The sequence below is a fragment of the Chelonia mydas genome, chromosome 1, assembly GCF_015237465.2.
Source record: "Chelonia mydas isolate rCheMyd1 chromosome 1, rCheMyd1.pri.v2, whole genome shotgun sequence".
Lineage (NCBI taxonomy): Eukaryota > Metazoa > Chordata > Testudines > Cheloniidae > Chelonia > Chelonia mydas.
The window spans coordinates 257,474,033-257,498,594 of NC_057849.1; the positions used below are offsets into that span (position 1 = coordinate 257,474,033).

The window sequence follows — 24,562 nt, forward strand, 5'->3', positions numbered from 1 at the left end:
TAAAATCATGAGTGGTGTGGAGAAAGTGAATAAGGAAAAGTTATTTACTTGTTCCCATAATATAAGAACTAGGGGTCACCAAATGAAATTAATGGGTAGCAGGTTTTAAACAAATAAAAGGAAGTTCTTCACTCAGCGCACAGTCAACCTATGGAACTCCTTGCCTGAGGAGGTTGTGAAGGCTAGGACTATAACAGGGTTTAAAAGAGAACTGGATAAATTCATGGAGGTTAAGTCCATTCATGGCTATTAGCCAGGATGGGTAAGGAATGGTGTCCCTAGTCTCTGTTTGTCAGAGGGTGGAGATGGATGGCAGGAGAGAGATCACTAGATCATTATCTGTTAAGTTCACTCCCTCTGGGGCACCTGGCGTTGGCCATCGTCAGTAGACAGGATACTTGGCTGGATGGACCTTTGGTCTGACCCAGTATAGCCATTCTTATGTTCTTATGTCTTGCTTTTCCTTGTGCAGGTGCTGACTCTGGGCATGTGCGTCAGGTGTAGGGGAACAGGTGTTTCGTCCGTGTGTGAGTGGCTGACAGTCTCAGGTCAGGAAGTTTCCAGTAAAGTGTCCCTGCGATGGTTGGGTTGGTTCCAGTGTCTCTTTGCTCACGCCCTTCCCTTCAAACTGCAGCTTTGCCCTGTTTGGCTTCAGGCCAAGGATTCTGACCAAGGGTCCCCTCTCCACAGCAGCGAAGAAGATGACTTAAATAGTATCTTGTGTGCCCTTTCATATTGACAGCTGTTGTGTTCTCTTCTTGGCTCTTCAGCACTGAGCTGTGCCTGACTCAGAACTGCGCCTGACCTGGGAACTTCCCATTTGAGATGTGACCTCCTTCACTTTCCCCTGGCTTTCAGGTTTGCTGATCCCCAAGCAGAGCTGTACCAGGCTGTCCTGGAGATCCAGAAGTCCTGCCTGAGCCTCTGTTCTCCAAGTGTCAGCCTGGAGAACATCTGTCCCAAAAGGCTCAGCAATGAGGCTGTAGAAGTTGATCCTAAAGAAAAGCACCACTGAGAACCACCTCTTCAAGGTACTTTAATTCTCTTCACCCTGGCATCCCCAAACCAGATCTGGTCCTTATCTCCCTGCAGGAAAGACAATCTGTATGGCAATCCATGCACAAGCCCTGGCGACCTGGGTTCAGGGCTCACTTCAGTATATGACTATCTCATGTTGTTACAGCCCTGACAGGAACATGTCCAATAAAAATGTGAAGCAAGGGGAGGCAATGCCTGTTTCTCTCAGCAGGTGGCAGCACAGCCAGATCAGATTGCATCAGCAGTTCTCAAGAAATGTAAAGGGGATGGGGGTGGGGAACAGGAGGTGGGATTAGATGTTTTCACTCCTTCTTACAATGAGATCCTTAGGTGGGGGAGGAGATTAGGGTGGTGCAGTGGGGTTAAGCACTGTAGTGAGGGATGAAGAGAAACCTGTTCAGCATTCTAAACCTAGTTCTTAGAGAACATTTTATCCACATCACAAAATCACAGCACAGTTTGCTGCAAATTGGCAGGCCCTGTTGATGAAAATGGTCCAGGCCTGGAATATCCAAGGGATGCTGAAGGTCAGAGCAGAACTATATTGGCAGAGCTGTTTGGGGGGTCTGAGACTGAAGTATGTGGTGTGTGCAGGCCAGAAGTGAAGAGACTTGACTACTCTATTGAGAACAGCAGGGAAGCTGCCTAGTTGCCCCACAATTTATCATGAAATGGAGGAAAGCCCCCAGTGATCCTTTAGGCATGAGACTGACAGTCACTCCTTTACAGACAGACATAGCAATTAATGCTGGTGTAATATTGGCTCAAATCAGCAACAAGGCAGAGCAGCCTTACCTGGGACACTACAGAAGAGGGGTGACAATGATCAGTAATGATCCCTAGAATGGTGTAGCCTGCTCCCCTCTCTGTGTCTCCCCCTGCTTTTGTGGCTGGTGTGGTTGAGGGAAAAAAAGGCCCCATCTCTTTCTTCACCTTTTTGTGATGGATTGCAATCCCAGCGGCATTAGGAGGAATAGCAAACATGCCCATCTGCTGCATAACATGCTGATGGGAAGAAAAAAGGATGTTTGCAGAGACTGAGGTACAGTATGGCCTATAACCTATTGAGCAACATAATCCATAGAATCTACGTCTACCTCTTTAGTCCTGTGGTTAGAACTCTGCCTTCCAGTGCAAGAGACATTGAGTGTATGGCTCATTCCCTGGGGTGGTGGAAGGCTGGGAGTGCTTCAGGCAAGGCCCTTTGGCTTATTGCTTAAAAACACAGCAGTTTTGTGGATGCAAATAACTGCTGACACAATTTTGACCCCATTATTATTTTTGGGTTTAATGTGCAGTGCTTCGGCATCGAAATAGCAGATTGTACCTGCAAATCAGGTACTAGTACTGTAACTCCTCACTTAATGTTGTAGTTATGTTCCTGAAAAATGCAACTTTAAGTGAAACAATGTTAAACAAATCCAGTTTTCCCATAAGATTTAATGTAAATGCGGGGGGTGAGGTTCCAAGGAAATTTTTGGGGGGCAGACAAAAGGCATTATATACTGTGCAGTACTGTACTGTGGTTGGGAGGTGCCCCGGCTTATCCCACACAGGCACAGCCCGCTGCAGGCAAGGACACCAGGGAGCACCTTGCGCAACAGCAGCAGCAGCTTCCCCCCCAGAAGAACAGGTGCCAACTTTGCCGGGGGATGCACCATGCCCACCTCTTCCCGTCCTCACTCCACTCCAGGCCCACCTCTTCCCACCCCCACTCCACCTCCTCTCCAGAGCATGCTGTGTCCCTGCTCCTCCCCTGCCCTCCCAGAAAGCCCTAAGCACCGCCAAACAGCTGTTTGGAGGCTGGGAAAGCGCTGGGAGGGAGAGGAGGCGGAGAAGAGGAGCTTGTGCAATGCTCCCTAGTAAAGTAGCTGCTCTTCCACAGAATCTTACAAGCAGTGGACAGAGCAGGCACCCAAACGACGTTATAAGGGAGCACTGCACAGCTTTAAACAAGCATGTTCCCTAATGGAGCAGTGACGTAACTTTGAAACAATATTAAGCGGGAGAATGTTAAGTGAGGAGTTACTGTATCTTTAGCTGGCCTCAGCTGCACCAACAGATTATGTGTGCAATTTGGAGCGGGAACCCTCCAAAATGTTACACTTAATGTTTACAAATTAAACATGTTCCTTAAACGGTGACGCTTTCCTTCTGATTGTTATGGCTGGGTTTGCACCCATCAAGTGAAAACTGGTCTCCAACACTGGCATCTTTCCAACTTTCACTCCCCAGAGCACCATCAAAGTCATTCCTCAAGCCCAGTCACCAGCAGCAAGACAGCCAGCTGGAATAGTGAGGGTTTATATACAGCAGGGAAGTGCTCTCTTCCCTCCCCTTCCTTTATAAGCTGCCCCAAACAGTGGGGAATAAGATAAACTTTCCTGGACAAAGTTCTTCCGGTTTGACCTCCTCCAGTATTGCTCAGCGCACAGCCCTGTCCTCATCACCATGTGAGCCAGTGAAGGGGGAGAGCATTCTGTAGTGTCTTCTCATCCTGCTCTTCTGAGGGGCTTTGTTCCCTCCTTTCCCTCAGGTATCCATATGCCCCAGGATGAGATGCCATCCCAGAGAGGTTCTTCAGTCTCAGTGCATTGAGGATGATATGGTGGTGATGGAGGATGTGTCACTGATCCTGTCTGCAGACTGCTCCAGAGAGATCTGTCATATCGAGCAGATCTGTGGCTGCAGCCTGTGATTTCTCTCCTCTGCCTTATACACCCTCCTTGGGTTCCTCAGGAAACGTGCTCCCCCATAGGCATGCAGTGATATATATTTCTGTGAATGGACCTTGTTGTAGGGCAGCGAGGGTGGGGGTTGGGATGGAAGTTGTGGCTGGTGTGGGGACTCTGTAGTTAGGACAGGAAATTGGATAGTTACTGGCTCAGGTAACATGACTGTTGGAAAGCAAAGAAACCATTTATTTACATAGTTGACATCTGTTCTAGGTAGCGCTGATTTAAAGATCTAAAATCCAGAAAGTGGATCCCTCCTGCCACACAGATCCCTCCACTTCTGCTCTCATGCCCACGGTGTAACACTCTTGTTCAGTTCTGTCCTCAGGACATTAGCCTCCTGCCTTGTTCTTCCTTGCGGGTCCTTGAACAGGATGCAGCGGCTGAGGGCCAGGTGCCACACGTTGCCCTTTGTTAACCAGCCTAGTCAGGTGCTCATTTTCAAAGTGAAAAAAGTACATTTTTTCAGGGTAGTTGCGCAAAGGTGCAATCGTTTTGCCAGCAGCAGAGGAGGGGGTCAGGCTGGAAGGAACTTATCTTTATTGGGTGTTGAGACGGTTTTAGCATTTGGGGCTAGTGTGTTGGGGTCTTGTTTTAGAAGGCATGGGAGGGTTCAGCAATTGCGGGGGAGGTCAATTTGTGTTGAGGCATGGCAGAAGTTAGCAATTGGGTGTGGAGACTAATTTGGTTCAGGGCACTTGCCATGGGGTTTGCATTGCTCAGTATTTCTGTGTCCCCATCTCCTCAGCTTTGCAGTCTCCTTTCCTTTTCCTCCTCATTTCCCTGGTGATTTGAAAAATGATCCAATCTTAAAAGCATCAGTGGTACTTTCGACTAACAATGTTTTATTTCTTCTTGGACTGATGCTTCATGAAGCAACGGCCTGTCTACTTTGTGCAGCAGCCAGTGCCACCTTCCTCCCTCTTCTGATAAAATAATAAACAACCTTAAACAGGGGACTGGGCTTCTTCATAGAAGGAAGGAAATTAGATAGGGCACCAAAATGAACTGAAAGTAAAGTTGAATCATTTTTAAGTAGATCAAGACAGATCTACTACTCTCTCAGCGTTTTACGAAGTGAAGGATGGTTAGAAAAAACCCACCAATTACACTTTGTCTGTCTGTAAAGCACTTTGGGATCTTTAAATGAAAGGTGCTATCCTGGGTCTGTCTATGTATATATGTAGATATACAGATTATATATCACACATTCCATTCAGCACTGAGAGAAATGATGCACATCTCTATTTAGTATCTCAATATTGCAATGCCTTTTAATAAAGAGATCTTTTTAAAAATTACCTTTTTAGTACAGCAGGATTCAGTTAAAGATTTTTATTGCCACATCTTTTCCTTCACTGCCAGACACTGGATCATAAACCCAGACATACAAGACTGCTGATTGCATGACTTTTACCCATCAGCGGCCACCTCCCTGTAATGACATCAGCTGAGAATGGAAGATTATAGTTTTCCATGGTAATAGTAATTTTAAATGAATTTAAAAATTCCTCCAATGCGTGCACCCTAATGTATGTTTTCGTGTCTCAGATGTGCAGGAGTCTCATTTAATATTACTGAGACTGAGGCTCGTTATTTTAAAGGGACATTTGTCATCTAGATTTAGGATTGAATTCAGGTTGAGTAAAACGAAGGGATTTGGCAAACTTAATATGATAGAGCTGTTTTCATGCATGGAAAATACATTCTCAAAACTTTTCCCCCTTTTCTCTGAACGATTCCCTTGTGATGCCTAACACAGAACAGCATTAGGCTAGTGGTATGAGAACAAAGTGAAAGTGACTGTCTAGTTTCACTGTTCACACTAAATGTTGTGCACATAAATGAATAGCATCAACGTGGAAAAGCAAATTAGACAGTAAATATTTTCCATGTGGATAATCTGAGGTGTTAGTGTTAATAACGCAGATAAGGCTTTTCATTTATTACAACTTTTTTCTTGACAGCCTTCTTGTAACTTGTAGACTTAGGCCCTGATCCTGCAAACACTTATGCATGTGCCTAACTGTAGACATATGACAAGTCCTCTTGCTTTCCAACCCTTGTTCCATTGAAAGCAGTGGTAAAACTCCAATCTGTTCAATAGGACCATGATCTTGCCTTTAACTGGAAGTTTATGTATACCTGACTAAACACTTCCAAACATCCTGTCCCAGCAAGCACTGAGTCTCAGTTAAAACCTGACATGAATGCTGGAGGGAATGGGGGAGGATATATTCCTAATTTTGGTTGTTCCACAGTCCTGGTCAGGAAATTTTAGAGGGGATATTTTCCAGGACACTACATGTGTGTATATGAGGAAAAGCTTCCTCTATTCTTGTGCGCCCTCACTGTGCCCTACTCCTTCCTGCATCCAGGCAGAAACCCACGGTAGAGTCCCTGAAGGGCTCTGGGCCTTTGGTGTCATGGTGGATATGAAATGGCAATGTGGCCTAGTGGGTAGAGCATTGGTCTGGGATTCCGAAGACCTGGGTTCTATGCTCAGCTCTATATCTGGGTCACCTATCTGCTGGGTGACCTTGGGCATGTCACATCACCGTTCTATGCCTCAGTTTCCCCAACTGTAAAACGTAGATAATGGTGCTGACCCTCTTGGTAAGATGCCTGGAGATCTATGGATGAAAAATGTTACATAAGAGCAAGGTGTTGTTATTTTCAGTGCTGGCCCTTATGCCTGCCATTCTCATATTTTCGACTGAAAGAGGGGAAAGAGTTTGTGCAATGCTGGCAACTTAAAATCAATGCTGGTTCTAACTGTTGTGTTAATATTATGATATTGTATATTCAAGACTAACACACTGTGAGGTCCTGTCCACTAATTGAATTATTACAATTAGAAAAAAGTTTTAACTGCCAATAAAGGATTACATCGCAAAAATAATGTGTACAAGCCTGAGCTTGTCTGAAGGGAGGTGGGGAAGAGGGTGATAAGAAGAGGTTACAATTAAGGAGTTAGCTCCCCCAAATTCTGCCCTTGGATCTGCACAGGCAGACCTCAGCTGACTTCAGTGGGGCTCCACGCAGGCCTGAGGGTTCATCTGTTCAGAGCAACTTGCAGGATCAGGTTCTCATTTGGTAGATTTCAGAGTAGCAGCCATGTTAGTCTGTATCCGCAAAAAGAAAAGGAGGACTTTTGGCACCTTAGAGACTAACAAAGCTTATGCTCAAATAAATTTGTTAGTCTCTAAGGTGCCACAAGTCCTCCTTTAATTTGGTAGAGATTCCATAGCTGAGGATCCTAACTTTCCAATAAAAACACGAGTTCCTTTGGCTCTGCTATTTCCTACATTTAGTCTCTGGGCAGAAGTGAACCTTATCTACAATTAAATGATTGATTAAAAAGAAGGAAATTCCTACAACAACGAAAAGTCCAAGGTTAAGGCTGAGAATTTTAAACACAAAAAGGTCAGAACAGTCTCAGTTAATATTTCAACACCGCAGTTAAGGCTGCCACTTTCTACAGCTGCCCACCTCTCCTGGCATGGACCAGTGCCCCCTCCCCATTACATTGCCATCCAGCCTCCAGGTATAGACTTGAGATCCCTTCATACCACCACTCACACTTCACCTATAAGCTGAAGAATCCTACGTACTGCCATTCAGCCTGCGTCTATAGGTCACAGCATCATTCCCATTGCCATCCACTGTATACCCTCTCAATATCCCATAATCCCCCTTTTCTCTTTTGATAACTTCCACCTCTTTCTCAATTCTTATAAATATTAATGAAATCCCATCTGCTCTCCTTCTATGAAGTGAGTGATTGAGTTTTCTTATGTAATAAAAACAGTAGCTGTGCATAAATGTAAGACAACTAAGGCTTGTGTGGTAATAGCGTGTAGGATATGGTCTAGCCTTGGCCTATATGCAGACTTAGGTTAAGGTTAGCCTGCTTTGGGAAGATGAGCCTCTGGTTCTTATTGGGAAAACAGGTTGCAAGAATTCAGGGGAGAGATGGGAGATGAGTCAAAATTGGCACTGAAATCTTAATTGAATAATTTAGAAATTTTGTTTAAAATTGTCAGCCTTTACTTTGTGGTAAGATTGGCTTTGCTCCTTTTCTGTATTTGCTACCACCCTAATTTTATTATTTATACACCGTTTTCTTACCATAATAATGGGAGCTTCCTTACCTCCAGCTGTTGACTGTAGGGGAAGGTAGATTGGTCATGAACTCAGATCCTGCAGCCATTCCATGTTGGCAAATAACTGATGGCAAACAGTACAGAGGACTAAGATTACCCTATCCAGAGGCAATTATTTAAATCACCAAGGGTGACCCTCTTTTTTGCATCCTACTTCCCTAACTCATCCTTCACTATCTCTTCCCACAAGACCAGTGTGACCGAAATCCATACACTTGCTACATAAGCACATCCCTCAGCTGTCAGCACAAGGAGAGGAAGGATGCTATGTTGCATTTATTCCCCTCCCTTTACCTGTATACATCCAAAGGCATTCTCTGCATTCGTGACATAGTCCTGATGTTTTCCCACTGCCAGGTACCACACCAGTCCCTGGTCTTCAAGGTTTGCCAGCCACTGCTGATTTTTTATGGATGTGTGCCAGTAGCCTTAGCTTCTTAAAGGATCATCCAATTTATTTCAAGAACCACAATGCTACAGCATATATGATTACAATATACTGGAACAGCAGGATAGCATTTGTGCTTTCAGATCATAACAGTGAGTGGGGACGCAGCATTGTGATGTGATTTTTGTCCTACAGGATAAATACAAACTACTGGCAGCTCTTTAGCTTCTATCTTCCCAGCTAAAGAGAAGTGGCTGGGGTGTCATTCAAACACTGCTCCTTAATCAGTAGGAGAAGTCACTGCTGAGCTACATGAGGTGCAATGCATCTTTCCTGGTGGATTTAAACAGGTTGCCTCCCTCAGCATTCCCAGCACTTGCTTAGCCAGGGAACAGGAACTGAACAGTTTTCCTGGCCCCAGGGGCAGTGGGCAGTAGCCTCAGGTCACCCATGTGGGATTTTCCTGTTGAAAAACATGCTTTGCAAATGCTTGTTATGGACAGAATGAGGCTTGGGGCGGGTCAACACTTAACAGGTGGAGGCATCACAACTGAAAATGAGTCAGACAAGACTGGTTTCAGAGTAACAGCCGTGTTAGTCTATATTCGCAAAAAGAAAAGGAGGACTTGTGGCACCTTAGAGACTAACCAATTTATTTGAGCATAAGCTTTCGTGAGCCACAGCTCACTTCATCGGATGCATACTGTTTGACAAGACTCAATCCAGTCTCCAGCATGGTAACTCTGAGCGCCAGCCACCCCGCATTATCCCCTGCTGCCCTGACCACTAGCACCTTGAAAGGCCGGTGCATTTGTTTGGAAGGAGACGCTTAGTTTGAATTTCTGTACAGGGAGGCACAGGGCCAAGTCCAGCCTGTGGCTGCCCCAGTGCAATGTCCTGTCGGTCCCTGGGGGCCACGGCCACGGAGCAGAGACCAGCCAACAGCCTCGCGTATGCGGCCGGCCTGGCCCGGGCTTTACCCGACTCTAGCGGCACCCGGCCGGAACGGGGCAGCCGCGCGGGGCTCGGCTCCGCCGCATGAAGCCCAGGCCGGTTCCAGCCCGAGCCGCTGGGTCGAGCGAGGCCTGCAGCGCGCCTGGGCTTCGCGCACCTCGCGGCCTCGGGCCCAGGCTGCGGACGAGGCGCTGCGCGCGCCCGGACAGGGCCGCGCAGACTGACGGGCGGGGCGGGGCGGGTCCCCAGCAGCACTCCGGCGTTCGGGAGAGAAGTCTTGCGTCTCCCTTTAAATGCTGCTGCTGCTGGGCCCAGCCCCCCCCATCGGGTTGCGCAACTCTGTCATGAGGGCGGGGGAGGCTGACTCTGGGCTCCGCCCTGGCCGGCGCCTTTAAGAGACCAGTGTCGTGTGACGCTTCCTTGCTCTCACCCCCGCCCCCCACACACACCTGTTTGCTCGCGGGGAGGGGCGAGGGGAAGGGAAAAGGGAGGCTGTCGCGAGTCTTCGTCCCCTGTCCCGCGCATGCGCAATAAGGGGACCTGGAATCGTGTATTCAAAATGGCGGCGGCGATGGATGTGGACACCCCGAGCGGCACCAATAGCAGCGCCAGTAAGAAGCGCTTCGAAGTGAAGAAGGTGCGGTCTCTGGGGGGCGACACCCTGACAGCTGCGGGGCGACATAGAGGCGAACGGGCCGGTCGCTCCGGGGCGAGGACGGGGCGGGTCTTGTTCTCCTCAGGGGTCGGGTCTCCGGTTCCGCGCTACTCAGGAGGGGGCGGGGCTCTGGGTTTCTGGCGGAGTTCGGGGCCAATAGCTGCGGCGGGGCCGCTGTACGTGGGGGACGGAGGGGCCAATCAGTCGCGCTGTTGTTGCCGGGTGACAGCGGCGTACGGGGAGGGGCGAAGGGGTGGGGCTGTGTCAGGGAGGCGCCCGCTCTTTCACGGGGCCTGGGCGGTGGCAGGCGGGGAGGGATGGGGGCGGGGCGACGCCTCGGCTCAGCCAACTCTGTCAGGACGATGCTCCGCGGCCTGGCCGGGGAGGTGTGGGGGGACGCGCGGGGGGCGAGGTAACGCACCGGGGACACGGCTGCATGCCGGCTGCCTGGGGTCTCTGGTGTAGCCCTGCCCCAACACGGAGCCACCCGTGACGGGGCCTCGCTGCCGCTTAATTTGGTGATGTCAAGACGTGGGAGCCCTCTCTTGTGTGGGGGGGGGGTCTGCTGACAGGCTGAAGGCTCCTGCTTCCTGACCCTGGTCTAGTCTTTGGGGTGGTGCAGGGGACCCCCGGACAGTACTGCTGCGCCTTTGCCAGTGGCCTTGGCTCCTCTTCTCCACCCCCTGGATTCTGCCTCGAAGCTGGCTGGGGCCCATCCAGGAGGAAGGACGTCTTGTCTCATTTCCTCCTTTCATTCAACCCCCAAAACGAAGGGTCAGGGAGCCAGGGGTGCGCTGGCACCCCAGGAGTGGGCCCTGCATGATGAGGTTTCTCTTGTCAACCCAGCGAGAAGTTTGCCAATGGAGACCTCCACTGGGCAGAAGTGAAAAGGGTGCTCAGGACCTCTCATAACCTTCCTCAGACACCTGAGTGACAGAAGTAGTGGCCGCCGCACTCCAGGAGTGTGTGTGAATGTGAGTTTGATTGTGGGTAAGACTGGCTCATGCTGAGTGAAGCTTGTCCTACATGACCTCCCCTGGCAACACTTGATGTCAGAGATCTCGTGACTCCAGTCAGAGCTTCTAGTCACAGGCCAGTTGGCTACTCCAGCCTTGCCCAGTGGGCATGAATACAACATCACCAGAAATGAAGACTCTCTAACTGTAGCGTAGTTGATTGGATCATCTTCTGCCTTCCCCTGTAGCTATATTGGCTTTACTGATCTGACAGAAGTAAAATAAGCAATAAAATCCTGATTTTTATCTCTAAATTTAATAGCTGTGACTTGGATACATCATGTCTCCTGAGTAAGAAGGCTTTTACAAGTTTACATTGTTACTTCTCAGTTTAGAAAAACACTTTAATGGTAGCAGCGGTCAGAAATCTGGGCCTGCAGTTTATGCAGCATGAAAACACTGAGAGGGGAGGAAAAGTAATTTGTACAAAGAGCTATAATGAGCAAGTAAGGAGACATTTAGGACAAGTATCAGGAAACACTTACTAATGGTGACATCTGTTGATAGGGTGGACTCTGAGAAGACGTGATGGAAACATCACTTGATATGCTTGTATACAGGAAAATATATACTGTGGAGAACAATCACTTACTGGAAAGGGAGTTAGACAATAATCTCTAACTTATATTGCTGTGACATAGTCGGTCTAGAGTTATATTTGCCACCCACAATGTCAGGCAACCAAGTTCTGGTATCCTGTGTAATTATGAAGTGTCTTCTAATTGAATCTTTTTGGGGGCCAGAGAAGGGGATGGGATGCACTCTGTTATAATTCTGTATCATTTGGCTAAGAGTTCCAATCCTGTGTTGATTTTTTTTTTTTCTTTCAAATATTGTCCCCTTAAATGCATAGCAGACCCTCTTCTTGTAGGCTTTTGTGATCATGGAAGTCAGTCCCTTTTTTTGGGGGGACGACACCTCAGATCTCACCTTTTAAGCGATTTTTAGCTCCCCACCCCAAAAAAACCCAACAGCCATTTATTCAGTCACCCATATTGGATCCTCAGATGTGCCCTGCAGTTCTTTGTGCTAGCTCCTATTGTGTTTGAAAAAAGGAACTTCAGTGCAGGGAGGCATATAAACTGTCTCAAGTAATTGGTTCCCATTGTTCTGCAGTGGTGACTTATTGGTAGGGCTGCTGCTAATGGTGGTAGTTTCTGTTTTGTCAAGGATATCTGGATTGGACTTCCAGTAAGGTGCACGCTTTCCGTCCATTCCATCAGTACTAAGGATGTGGCTTGGGGAGCAAAAGACCCACCTGGATATGGGATTCAGATCTCTTGAATAGAAATATGAACGGTTGCATTTGTTTTAGTAAAAATAAGGGACTTATATTTAAGAGTGACTGGCTTATGTAGGTAAATGACTACATCTTTCCTAACTAGGAATCTGTTTTATATTTATATTTCTTGTGTAATAAATAAATTTCTGCTGTTTCCTGGGTTGGCAGGAAATGCTTGGGTCTTGGGGTGGATTCAGGAGTGTCTCATTACTCCTAAGCAACTCTACCTTTTCCAAAGAGTGGTGGTGGTAGGTTTTCAAGGAGATCTCCCCATCCTGTGCTCTGAAGAGCTGGGATCTCAGGAATAGTGCAACGGGGGGTGGGGGGGAAGGAATCCTCTGACAGATACTGTAATTTCAATAGAAAATGTGTTCTTCTTTCTCTTTGTAGTGGAATGCAGTAGCTCTCTGGGCCTGGGACATTGTGGTTGATAACTGTGCCATTTGCAGGAACCATATCATGGATCTGTGTAAGTAAATGGAGTGGGGGGAAATTACAGGCACTATGGCTATTCAGACATGGCAGTTCCCTCACAGATGTGATGTACAGCCAAAATCACCTCTAGGAGTGAGGTTTTTTTCAAAGCCCAAAATTGCAAGCTTGTGTTTTAGTAATGTCTAAAGGCCAGGATCTAATCTCCTTCACCACCGCATTTCCCTTTTTTCCCCACTTTAAAAGAGGGACAAATTGAAGAATTAAATTGGTATCACACTGCTACACAGGAGGCAGTGTTGGCTGGGCAGGGGTTTGGAAAGAAGTGCTGGGAGGTGGAGTAATGATGAGGGGCCAAAGGTGAGATGAGATTATTTAGGGGTGGGAATCATGTATAAACTGAACTAATTAGAAAACCCAAATTGATTATTGATTCTTGCATTAAACCAGTGAAGATTATGACACACAATACTTATACAATTACTGACAGACCAAGAGTCCAGTCAGACCACTAACCTCAATTTGTATCATTCCACAGAAGATAGCATTAGCTACCTCATGCTGGGTATTATAATCTGGAATTGTGTGGTGGCTATCCAGAGGCATGTGGATTGTTTTGTTATAGAATAGACAAACCAAACAATCAAAAATACTTGAACAATACAAACATTACCCTTAAATGTCTGTTCTGCTTTATCTGGGAACACTGTACAATAAGCTTAATTTTACAAATAAACATCAAAACACTTACTCCATATGAAGAGTATTAAACTGGAGTTCAGTTTAAAAAATTTCTAACATGAAGTGTACACGCGAACACAGATCAGTCACTCGTATCAATTCTGCAAAGAGTTACAAAATGGGTACAAAAACAGATTATCAGAATTGAGTGTTAGCAGAGGCACAAAATCTAACTGCCTACCCTTGCCTTAGTATAGATGGACAAAAAAATATTTGGCATACTCTAGGTGAACCCTGTGAGAACAGTTTTCCAAGGCTGGTCTTGCTTTGTTCATTATCTTTAGTCTTGTAAAATAAAAAGTACACCTGTGGGGCATTTAAACATTTGAGGCCCTAGTTAGAATATAGGCATGAGCAAATCTTGGTCCTCAGGTTAACATAATTTTTAATCCCATAGGTTAACATAATTTTTAATTCATGGAATAAATTCTGTTTATATAAACCAGTGGAACTTGGTGTGACTTAAGTCAACTGACCTACCCCCAAAGTATTTATGGTCTTCCATACCAAGACCTAACATGCAGTATTTGGTCAGGTCTGACATTTATTTTGAGAAATCATGGAGAACTGGGAAAGAGTGGAGAAATTTTTGTGGGGAAGGGAATGGAAAGAATGATCCTGGCTGTTACTATCTTGATAAGTCTCATGTCAGCCTTAATAAAATAATGGACCAAATACTAAGAGGAAAAAATTACATCTAGAAGATAAGCAGCAACAGGTTTAGAAAAACTCACACCACAGTGGATTGCTTCTTGGGGGAGGCAGGTGAGGGGTTGTGCAAGTAGAATAACAAACAGTGGTTGAAGGGAGCCTGATGTAATAACTTGATTTTTGGGGAAGCACTTAATTATGTTTAACAAATTTTTTACTTGCTAAATTAATTCATATTGGCTTGGATAGGGGCACTCTCACATGAAAATGGGCTGAGATACAAACAAACAGTGATACGTGACTTGTACAGAGTTGGGGAAGTGTCTAACTGGGTGCTGTAAGGATTAGTGTTGGTTCTGGACTTATTTAACATAATTAATCTGGAAGAAAGTAAACAGCATTTTAATTTTTCATATAGTAAACTGAGAGGTCAGAAATCATTCAGAAACTGAAATTAATATCTGCAGGACCACCAAAATGAGACTTCTAAAAAATGCAAGGTAATACACTTGGGATTAGGGTATGTGAAACATATTTAATGGCAAGGGAAAACCTGGAAAGCAGGAATGTTGAAAGAGCTATGAGTAATAGGAAGCAGAATATTAAAATATTATACACACAAACTACATTAAAAGAACATTTGGCTTGCGAAGTCAAGCACTAAAAAATTAGGAAATGCCAGAAGTCTATCCTGTGCACTGAATGAGGCAGGAGTCCTATGGGGTGGAAAAAAGTACATGATCATGTAATTAAAAGCTGTATCAGAGGGCTGAATTAAAGGTTGCACAGACAGCCTTCATTCTGGCTTTTCCTAACTTTTGAATGTTTAGCTCTTAGTGTTTTAACCTTAGTGTTTTAACAATTTTGTGTCACTTTCTAAATGTTTTAATATGACCAAAATGTATTTTTCCTCTAGCTTTGTTCTCAAACAGCTGAACCATTTTGGCTGAAATTGGGGCGGGGGGGGGAGAAAGCACCCTGAGGTAGACACCTGCCATGTAAAATTTCAGCTCAAATAGGTAAGGTTTGGCAAAGTTTAGAGGCAACTTGAAATATAATAAGAAATGTCTGGTAATGTGAATGATATGCAGTATTACCAGCCTCCTCCTGTAATGAATTTGCAATGTAATATACTAACAAAGACTAGTGCAGTCTTGGGCTGCATACATTGAGCTATTAAAGAAGCCTCTGTCTGGTCAACTCTGGTGACGCTGCACCTGCAATACTGTATTGGTTTTGGCCATCTCATAACCACAAAAATATATACGAACAGGATCGAGTCCAGAGAAGAGACACACAATGCTTAAGGGATTGAAGGGATTAATTTGAGAAGACTAAAAAGTAATTGTGAATAGCTTGACTATGTGATGACTAAGCCTGGAACATAACTGTCTACAAATATTTGGATGGTGTAAACACTAATGGAGGAAAGAAATATGGTACAGGGGATTATAACTAGAAGTGATCATATGACCTTGAGCAGAAGAATGAAACTAAATATTGAGAAAATCCAATAGAAATATATAGTATTGTAAATATGAAGTACTGGAATAGTCTTCCAAAGAGCATAGTGGAATCCCCTCCTGTGCCAAATTTTAAAAACTGGACTGGGGAAGCCCTAGAAAACTTTGTAGGAAACAGATCTGCACTAGCAGTAAGGTGATTAGTTGACTTGATTGTTTCTTCCATCTCTGACTTCTGATGCAGTACAGTACTTGAAGCCATGAATAATTCTAGAAGGCAACTTTGCAGGGAGAAAGAGAACACCATGTAGTGTGTATTTTCACAATACTGTTGCTCAAAGGAGCCACTCAAAATAATAAAAGGAGGGAGGAAAAAAAGAGGAGTCTCCTGGGTAGCCACACCTTAACAAGTATTAATTTGGAGGTCCATTAATATAGCTGCAAATAAAGGAGAACCATGCCTTATTTTCTGTCAGCAATTATTAGAGAGAAAATTGAATCTTAGGTTGCTTCTCTTTCCATATTAACATACCGAAGGCTGCCAAAGTAGTGGAGGAAACAAAAGGGGGTCTCTTACTGGAGAAATGCTGAAATACATTTTTACTGTGGGATCCTGACCACTCCCCTAGTGCAAGACATTTGGGCGGCACTTCTTTCAAATACTACAGATAGCTCATGCTTGTCCACAAAACTCCAGGTCTCTGCCACACCCCTTCTGCCTTCACTTCAGATTCTCTGCCACTAGCAAAGAGAAGTAGTTAAGCACTCCCATGTTATGTACTACAATCTCTGCTTTTATAGTTTAATTTGGGGCAGCAGCCAGCAAATCTCCCCTGCTTGGGGGGGGGGAGGGACAGAGGCAGAATTTTCAGGATTTGCTCCCTGAATGAGGCCACCAATGGAGCTCCTTCTCTCCCTTTGTTAACCCCTTGTCTGTCATGGTGGAGCTGGAAACGTGGAGAAGCAGAAGGTCAAGAGGTGATCCATCTGCAAGGATGCTGCCTTGGGAGCTAAAGAATGAGCGTATGTCTATGATTGCCTCCAGCCTGCCAAGACTTGCCCTATCAGGGAAGGAGTTCAGTCTGGATGGCTCGTTTGGGGGGCCTTTGCATCCACCAACACCAGCCCAGGGCTCCCCCAGAGATGTCTCTGCAAGCGGTCTGACCTCTTAAGTGTTTGGGACTCTGCAGTATGGACCATACTTGCTGATGAACAGCTCTTCAGGAATAAGTCCAAAACTCCTTTTACACACTCACATACATACACACGCTCTAAAGTGAAAAGTCTCCCCTTGAAGAGAGAAGCTCCAGGGTCCTACTTCAGGTTTAAGTGAGTAATTTTATTTGCCAAGGAATCTGGTGTCCTGTCTGACCCATCTTATTCCCAAGAGGAAGATCTGGACACTCAGGGAAGCTTTCCCCTACGCTTCCTATTCAATTCTAATACTGAATGATGCGGACCACCAGAGCTCAAAACCTATGCATCCTTACAGATTAACCTGAGCCAGAACACCAGCTGAGACAGAACTTTGTAGATAACCATGATCACCTCAAAATGGCAAAAGTGTTCTAGATCCTAATCACCTTCCACAAGTTCTAACTTCTCCTCAGGAGCAAACAATCATAACCCCAAGCCAGAGAAGTAAGATAGATTCTTTCCTCCGTAAATATTTGGAATGGCAAAGAGGAAGGAAGAGGATGTCAAGATCAAGCGAGCAAAACAAGACAAACAGGCTAAAACCAAGGATAAATATTTCCTATCCAATGCTAAGGAGGAGTTTGCCACAAACTACAACAAATCAAATAAATTTTTATACTGCGTTCGTGTTGATGGAACCCTGGACTGGGGCGGGGGAGAGGGGCAGACATGGGGAGGGACACAGAGAGCTATGACAGCTAATTTAGTGAGCAGGTGTCAACTTTGGTTTAAGCCCTGGACAGTGGATAACTATTCAAAGTAAATTCTTTGTGCCTTAGAATTATCAGGTGGAATATGTTGAGAGAGAAGCTTGATGTGTTATACCCAATACTATGGACATACCAAAGCATTTTCTCCTCGCTTTTCAAAGTCTGGGAAGGAGCAGAAGTTCGTTTAATCCTTACCCATCGCAAAGGTAGCAGGGAAGGGATGACTAATGTTCTGGGTCTAGGCATTACCTCTGAAATGTCTGAGGGAAGCTAGTACAGCCCAAACAGTAAGTATGACTAGAGCCATCTTACCTCCATGCAGAAATAGGGTTAGGGCAAGATATCCTAATTCTCAGAGCATTGGTCCCAGTTGATTTTGGAGAGAGGTATGCGTGATTGTGCAGTTCAGATGCTCTGTGGAGCATCAGGCTCTCCCACATACCTTCACTTAATTTTTCAGTCTCCAGAAGTCAGCATACAATCATCCTTTGAAGGTAATTTCTCACCTCCTATAACTATGGGTGATTGAACTCTTTCTCTCGAGATGAAAAATGCTCAGAGATCTACTCAGTATCCATAGTAAGAAAAAGATCTTATGGAATCTCAGCCATCTTAGACCTTGAGAGACTAAACAGTTCCACTAAGAAGATAAAATTCAGGATGGAGTCTGCCAGATTCCCCAACATAAGGGGTTCTTATGGAGACACTGCATCAACAGACTATCTGGAATGGTCCCCAACCCCCAAGAAGTAGACTAATTGATATCCAAGCAACTACATTATCCCTTGCTTGACTTATTAGTATCAAGCAGGAATGCGAAGGCAAGACTCTTCTGCACGAGGGAAGCAGGTCAAAGATTAATAGGAACGGACACTGGCTCATAGATGACTGAATAAAGTCTGTGGTTCCCCCTTCTGCTCCTAGGAAGAATGACTGATTACAGTGTTTTTTAAATTTGCCACCCCAAATTGGCCAAAGAAAAGTTGTTGCAGCTGTCTGTTCCTGTCCCAGGATGTGCTCCTGCTTCCCAATCCTAACTATGTAAGACTGAGTCTGGGCACTGAAATGATGAATTCCAAACCAATGGGCAATTCTCCAAAGTAACAAAGCTCTGTCAGCCTCCTGAATACCTTCCACCTTCTTGAGTAACTAAAGAATTTGGACACAGTTCCATTGGTGTCAAGATTGAAAGATCAGCAACAAGAACTCAGGTGTTCAGCTCTTCTGAATTTCTTATGTGATTGCCTAGATTTTGAACCTAAGACTTTCGTGAAAAGATGTGACTGTGGAAAGTGTGTGACAAATGAAATCTTACCTAAATCTGTAGTAGATTACCTGGTGGTATTGAAAATCCCTAGGCATAACTTGGTATGGATAGTTGCTCACAACCAACGTTAACTTAGCTTTTCATACCTCATGAGAAAACTGTTCTTCCTCTTGTTTGTCTAATGCCTGAACACCTGAAAGAAAATGTATGATAAATCTGAGAAGAGCAATTAAAACAGACTTCAGTAGAATAGATCAATGCAGTAAAACTTCATCTTTCTTAGTTTCCACAATAAATGCGTAGGCTTGAAAGCATCCAAATCCTCCATGGTTTGGTGGGTCAAATTCTATATCCCTGAAGTGTATTCAGACACAAACTAACTTCAGAAAGTACTGTAGCCTATTCAACTTCTTCCTTGGTAGGAAAAAGATCTGTCCCCTGGTTACCTATCAAAATTGTTAATAACAATGTGGGCTTGACTTCTACCGCTTTGCAGAAGCATCCTTTGTCGGGGGGGTGCTTTAAGCATTGGCATCAAAACCGTATAATATCCTAGGGAAGGGGCAATATTTACCTTTATCTCGTCCTTACTGCTTATTTTATTTCAGATTACACTCTAATTGGAGGTTCCAGAGTAGCAGCCGTGTTTAGTCTGTATTCGCAAAAAGAAAAGGGGTACTTGTGGCACCTTAGAGACTAACAAATTTGTTTGAGCATAAGCTTTCATGAGCTACAGCTCACTTCGTCGGATGCATTCATCCGATGAAGTGAGCTGTAGCTCACGAAAGCTTATGCTCAAACAAATTTTAGTCTCTAAGGTGCCACAAGTACTCTAATTGGAGAGGTCCAACTCTAGAATGGAAAATCTGGGGCTGACCTCTTCCTTCTTTTTCCCCTCCCTTCTCCTTTCATGCCACCTGAGAAGTTCTTTGGGCATTTTTACGACAGTCTTTGCAGGTTCCCTCTCTATATTAACACCTGAATAAGAGATTACTGTTAAGTAATATTTAACATGCACTGTACCATGTAGCTTTGGAAGTGCTTATCTGGTACAAGGCTACAAAGATGTGGCCAAGGTCCATGCTACATGAATAAATTTGCACAAGCACTGATTGTTACAAACCAAATATCTTGAACGAGGTGGAGAGGGCAGTCCCAATAGAGAATCTTGTATTGCAAATCTTCCTCTTAACTAAATCTTTCCTCACAGTTTTGATACAATAATCCGTAACAATAATAACTATAATAAAAACCCTTCAAAAGCCAAACAGACTTTGGTATGACAAAATTAGAAATATTTGTCTTTACAATTTGGAAAGCAGACACATTTCAGTGACAGATGATATAGGTACTCCTACACAATTCCCCCCTCCTACCCCCAAAATAATCTAAGAAAGTGAACAAAAACATCTGTCTTCATTAATAACTGATTAGTTCCTCCCTCCCCAATTTGAAAAAAATCTTACTTAAACCCAGTGATTTCCAACACTCTGCTTGTTTGTAATAAGTCCAACAAAACAAAGAGCTCAGGTATTTTTCCTCATTTATTGTAGTAAAGAGGATTGTTACAAGTAGAAAGGGTCCCACTTCTGAATGTGTTTAATCTTTCTCTACAGGTATAGAATGTCAAGCTAACCAGGCATCGGCTACCTCTGAAGAGTGTACTGTCGCATGGGGTGTCTGCAATGTAAGGCAAACTGCTTTCACTAACCAGCTATTATGAAAAAATTAGGTCCCCTCTTTTCTATTACTCAAAATCAGAATAGAGAAAGTCAGCTAATACATTAAGATGGTGTCATAGTTCTTTACTAGGAAAGAATTTTCAAACCCTGGATGCTTACTGTGACGTAGAGAGATGACGAGAAGAAGGGAAGAAGAAAATGGAAAAATGAGGGTTGGGAATGTGTAGAACAAGACAGGTTGGGAGAAAGAGAATACAGAAAAGGAAGGGGTAAAGGATAGAAATACCTCTGTACCTTGTTGCTTGGCAATATTGTAGGAATTTAATTTTGAGATGTGAATATCTCTGAATATTCAAGGGACAGGCTCATAGCTGGGAGTTGTCCCATCCTCAGAAAACAAAGTGTTATTGGATGCCAACACATCGATTTCTCGATGTGCAAGCCTATGTGGAGGGTCAGTTTTTTGACTAGAGGGTTTGTTTCTGTATTTAAAAATTGTTCCAGTTAATTTCAGATTTTCCCATTTTGCTGAGGCATCGCTGTCCTTCAGACAGGGTACCAGCCATGTCTCTAGACTCAAGCATGCAAATCAGCATTTGCCCACCACCTCATGTACTGGCAAGGGCATACTGTGTATGTATGTATGCAAGGCATGCATTGCATGCCCGAGGACTGGTTTTACCTGCAGAACAGTTCTGGGCAGCCCCTGAACACGCATGAAGGATACTTTTTTTTTTTTTTTTTTTTTTTTTTTTTTTTTTTTAGAACTAAATGGCATCCTGCACACAGTGTGATCACATGTACACTGTATGTGTTAGGTCACAACACATGCAGGATGCCATTTTGCCTGGAGGTTTGGCATTGTTTGCTTGACTAAGTGTCATGGCATGCCACTGTGTCCAGGGTAACAGTTAAAGGGTTGCATAAAGAAACTACTCTTGCCAGACTTGGACCTGGCTACATTACAAACACTACTATGTGGTGGAGCCATGTTACAACAAGATAGTGCCTCAACAAGGCTAAAAATAAAGTTGTATCTGTCTACAGAGGCAAGATAAAATCATGGCTTTTAGTGTTTTACTTAAGTGTTTGGAACTGGGATTCCCAACATAAGCCTTTAATGGGACTGATAAGTGGGACCCTAATTTTTAAGGAGCTAAAGGAGGACAGCATCTGCAGCAAATATGTAATAGAGCTTTCTATCTGGCCTCCCAAAGTCACTTGTATTCAAACATCATTTGGTTCAGAGTACTTGCAGAATGCTTCCTTCAGCCTCTGCCTTCATCTCCATCATTCCTGCCCTTCAGGACGTTCTCTGGTTCTTCAAGTATTGGTCCACTATGAAATTCCTCTTCTTGGCTCCATAGACATGTCTCTATTGGCCTCTACTCTGCTAGTACTAACAGCTGCTGAACCCTGCTCTCCCTCCTTTGTCAGAAATCTGTGGTTTGCCTTAGCATCAGCTGTGAAACAGCCTCTTCGCTGCTACTTCATTGATATTTCCCTTCCTTTTCTTAACAGATCAAAACCATCCTCTTCCTTGCCATTTATCATTGAGCTCAGTCAGCTCTCCACATCTCCTTGTTTACAAACGCTCAGTGTACCCTTTTTTATAGTGACACTTTCATTGCTTTAATTTCTCTGTATTAAGAGATTCATGAACAGCACCTTATGAAACTATGTAACTTGTACCTTCTCTTTCAGCATGCTTTCCACTTCCACTGCATCTCTCGTTGGCTTAAGACTCGCCAGGTGTGTCCACTGGACAACAGAGAATGGGAGTTCCAAAAGTAGGTATCCTGTGCCTTTCCCAACATGGAACATACTATTGACCATCCATTGGCTCTTGTGATGAGTGCTAGGCAATGTTAATCTCTGCTAGATCTTGCTGATAGAGCACCCAGGTATCTTTCTCATTTCGGGGTTTGGCCGCATACTCTGTTCCTACTAGGAGGAGTTTTCTGTGTCACTGTACAGCGATCTTTGCTAACAGAGTTTATGGGCTCTGAAGGGTGTCCAGACAGTCCTGGTGTAAGTGAGAGCAGTTATAAACTGGAGCTCTACATCAACATTTTCCTCTAGAGAGCATAGAGAAGTGAAATTCACTGATAGCAGAGCTCCACATGAGTGACTTGGGTTCAGAAACTAACCTGGGTTAAATCCATTGCTCCAAAACCTGGGTATTGTGTTTATGTCAAGATGCCAAAAATTGTATCAGGTCACTCTGACCTTGCATTGTTGAGATTTGTTTTAAAACCCTATTAAGGTTACAGATGACTAAAACTAACTTAGCTGTCTTGGCTTGGTGGATGTTTGCTTGCAGTGCAGAACCACTAAGCAAATGAGCCAGACTGATGGCCTTGCCTAAAGACCCATCATTAGAATAGCTAGAGAAGCTGCTGATTAGTATTGAGGGGCACTGACCTATTTATATGGGGGTACAGAAGTGTGATACTAGGGAGTATTGAAGGTTGGGTTTGAGATGCAGTAAGCTGAAAATGGTATCAAGACGCTTACCTAGCACCCGCCCCACTCTGTGCCTGGTTTAACGGAATCATTTATCTATTAATCACTTACTTTGCTAGATACAGATTCACCCAGATTTTTTTAAAAGAGCATTCTCTTTAAACTGTCCTGACTTCTAAAGCAGGAGTGTTAAAATTTCTCAGTCCCATATTTGGGCATTAATTGGCACTCAGTTGTGTAAATGGCTGCTTCTGTGACAACTTCAGCACCAAAGTGCAGGATTTGAACATCTTAAGGCAGCCATAATTGAAAACTGGACTCATGGGGCAGCTATTCTGTTTGGCTAGTGACTAAGATGCCTAGGTACCAGTATGAGACATGAACTGGCTTACATTTTACACATGCCTAGTAATGTATAAGGGGTAATGATATACTCCAGCCTCTCTATACCAAGGACAGACCTGAGAAGTGGAGTTCAGGCAGGAGATTGTGACGATAGGGTCACAAGTCCATGAAATGATAAACTATTTAGTCTCCCCCCAATTAGTCAGTAATGTCTGGGAGAATTAAGGAAAAAGTTAAATAGGTACCTTTGCTTTTTGATATTTCTACTGAGGTTGAAATACATATTTGTATGTTGCATGTTAATTGAATTAAATATTATCATGAGAGTAAAGCTGGTGCCAAAAAATCAACATTGGTATTCAGTATAAAAATAACAAGCACGGTAACATAACAAATATTTGTATTTTCAGGTATGGGCACTAAGGAAAGATGATCACCAAGTTTACCCTTCTGTCACCACCGTAATTGGCTCCTCTTGTTAGTGGGTCTGTTTTAGGAATTATGTAAATTAGTTATGTCTTGTTTTTTGCGTTAATCTTAATGCTGCCATATTGTATACTCTTAAATAAAATATTGTTGGAACATCCCATCTAACTTTGTTTTGTATTCATGAATGAAATGATTGTGAACAGGGTGGTATCCTCTTCAAAGGGAATCCAACTGGGCTTTTATTAGTCAATTTAGTGTTAGTGACAGTTCTGGGGACTACTATCCTGTGTTCCACAAGACAGAACTTCCCATACAACCTGCCTGGTCAATATGCCTGATTTCTCACCAAGCAATTTAAAACTGACCTCTCACAGAATTTAGTAAGTGCAAAGATGTAATGGGAGGAGGACCTGGCCCTTAATTCTGGGCCAGCAGAGGGGTTTTAGTTGTGCTGACAGTATTTTTGAGATGGACACTTTTCTGCTAGAAGGCAGACCGTGATATCAGTTGATCATTTCATACAAAGTCCCTATTGTCATCATATGGAAATTACTTTCTATTGCTTCTGATATGAAACTCAAGTAGAACAGATGATTTACAAGGCGAAAACCTCGTTAATAATTCCCAGTTCGTTGAACCCATTCAGCTTGGTGGTGTTGAGCTGAGTGCAGGTTCTCAAATGTTGCTACTCATAAAACACTTGTAAATAAAAAGTACAAATAAGGTCCCTGCCTCAAGTAGCTCACGTTCAAAATTGTTTTCAAAGCCACAAATGGGGCAGTGAATGAGCAAATTAAAACTGGATGACCTTCACTTCTAGATCCCCAGTTCAAATCAAGCCTGGGGTTTTATGACCCAAAGTCATTACCATCTGATCACTACGTAGTGGTCTATATTAAACTTGGTCTGTCTGGTTCCCAGTTGACAACCATCCATATAATAAAA

At 44.1% G+C, this 24,562-nt stretch overlaps 1 protein-coding gene across 1 annotated transcript; it reads left to right on the forward strand.

Annotated features, from left to right (window-relative positions):
- Positions 1–9,703: 9,703 nt before the first annotated feature.
- On the forward strand, positions 9,704–23,777 carry RBX1 (ring-box 1). The gene is made up of 5 exons (XM_007053309.4): positions 9,704–9,918; positions 12,625–12,703; positions 20,312–20,382; positions 22,082–22,167; positions 23,599–23,777. The coding sequence occupies exons 1-5, from the start codon at positions 9,805–9,807 to the stop codon at positions 23,609–23,611; spliced, it is 363 nt and encodes a 120-aa protein (XP_007053371.1). The 5' UTR covers positions 9,704–9,804; the 3' UTR covers positions 23,612–23,777.
- Positions 23,778–24,562: the final 785 nt, after the last annotated feature.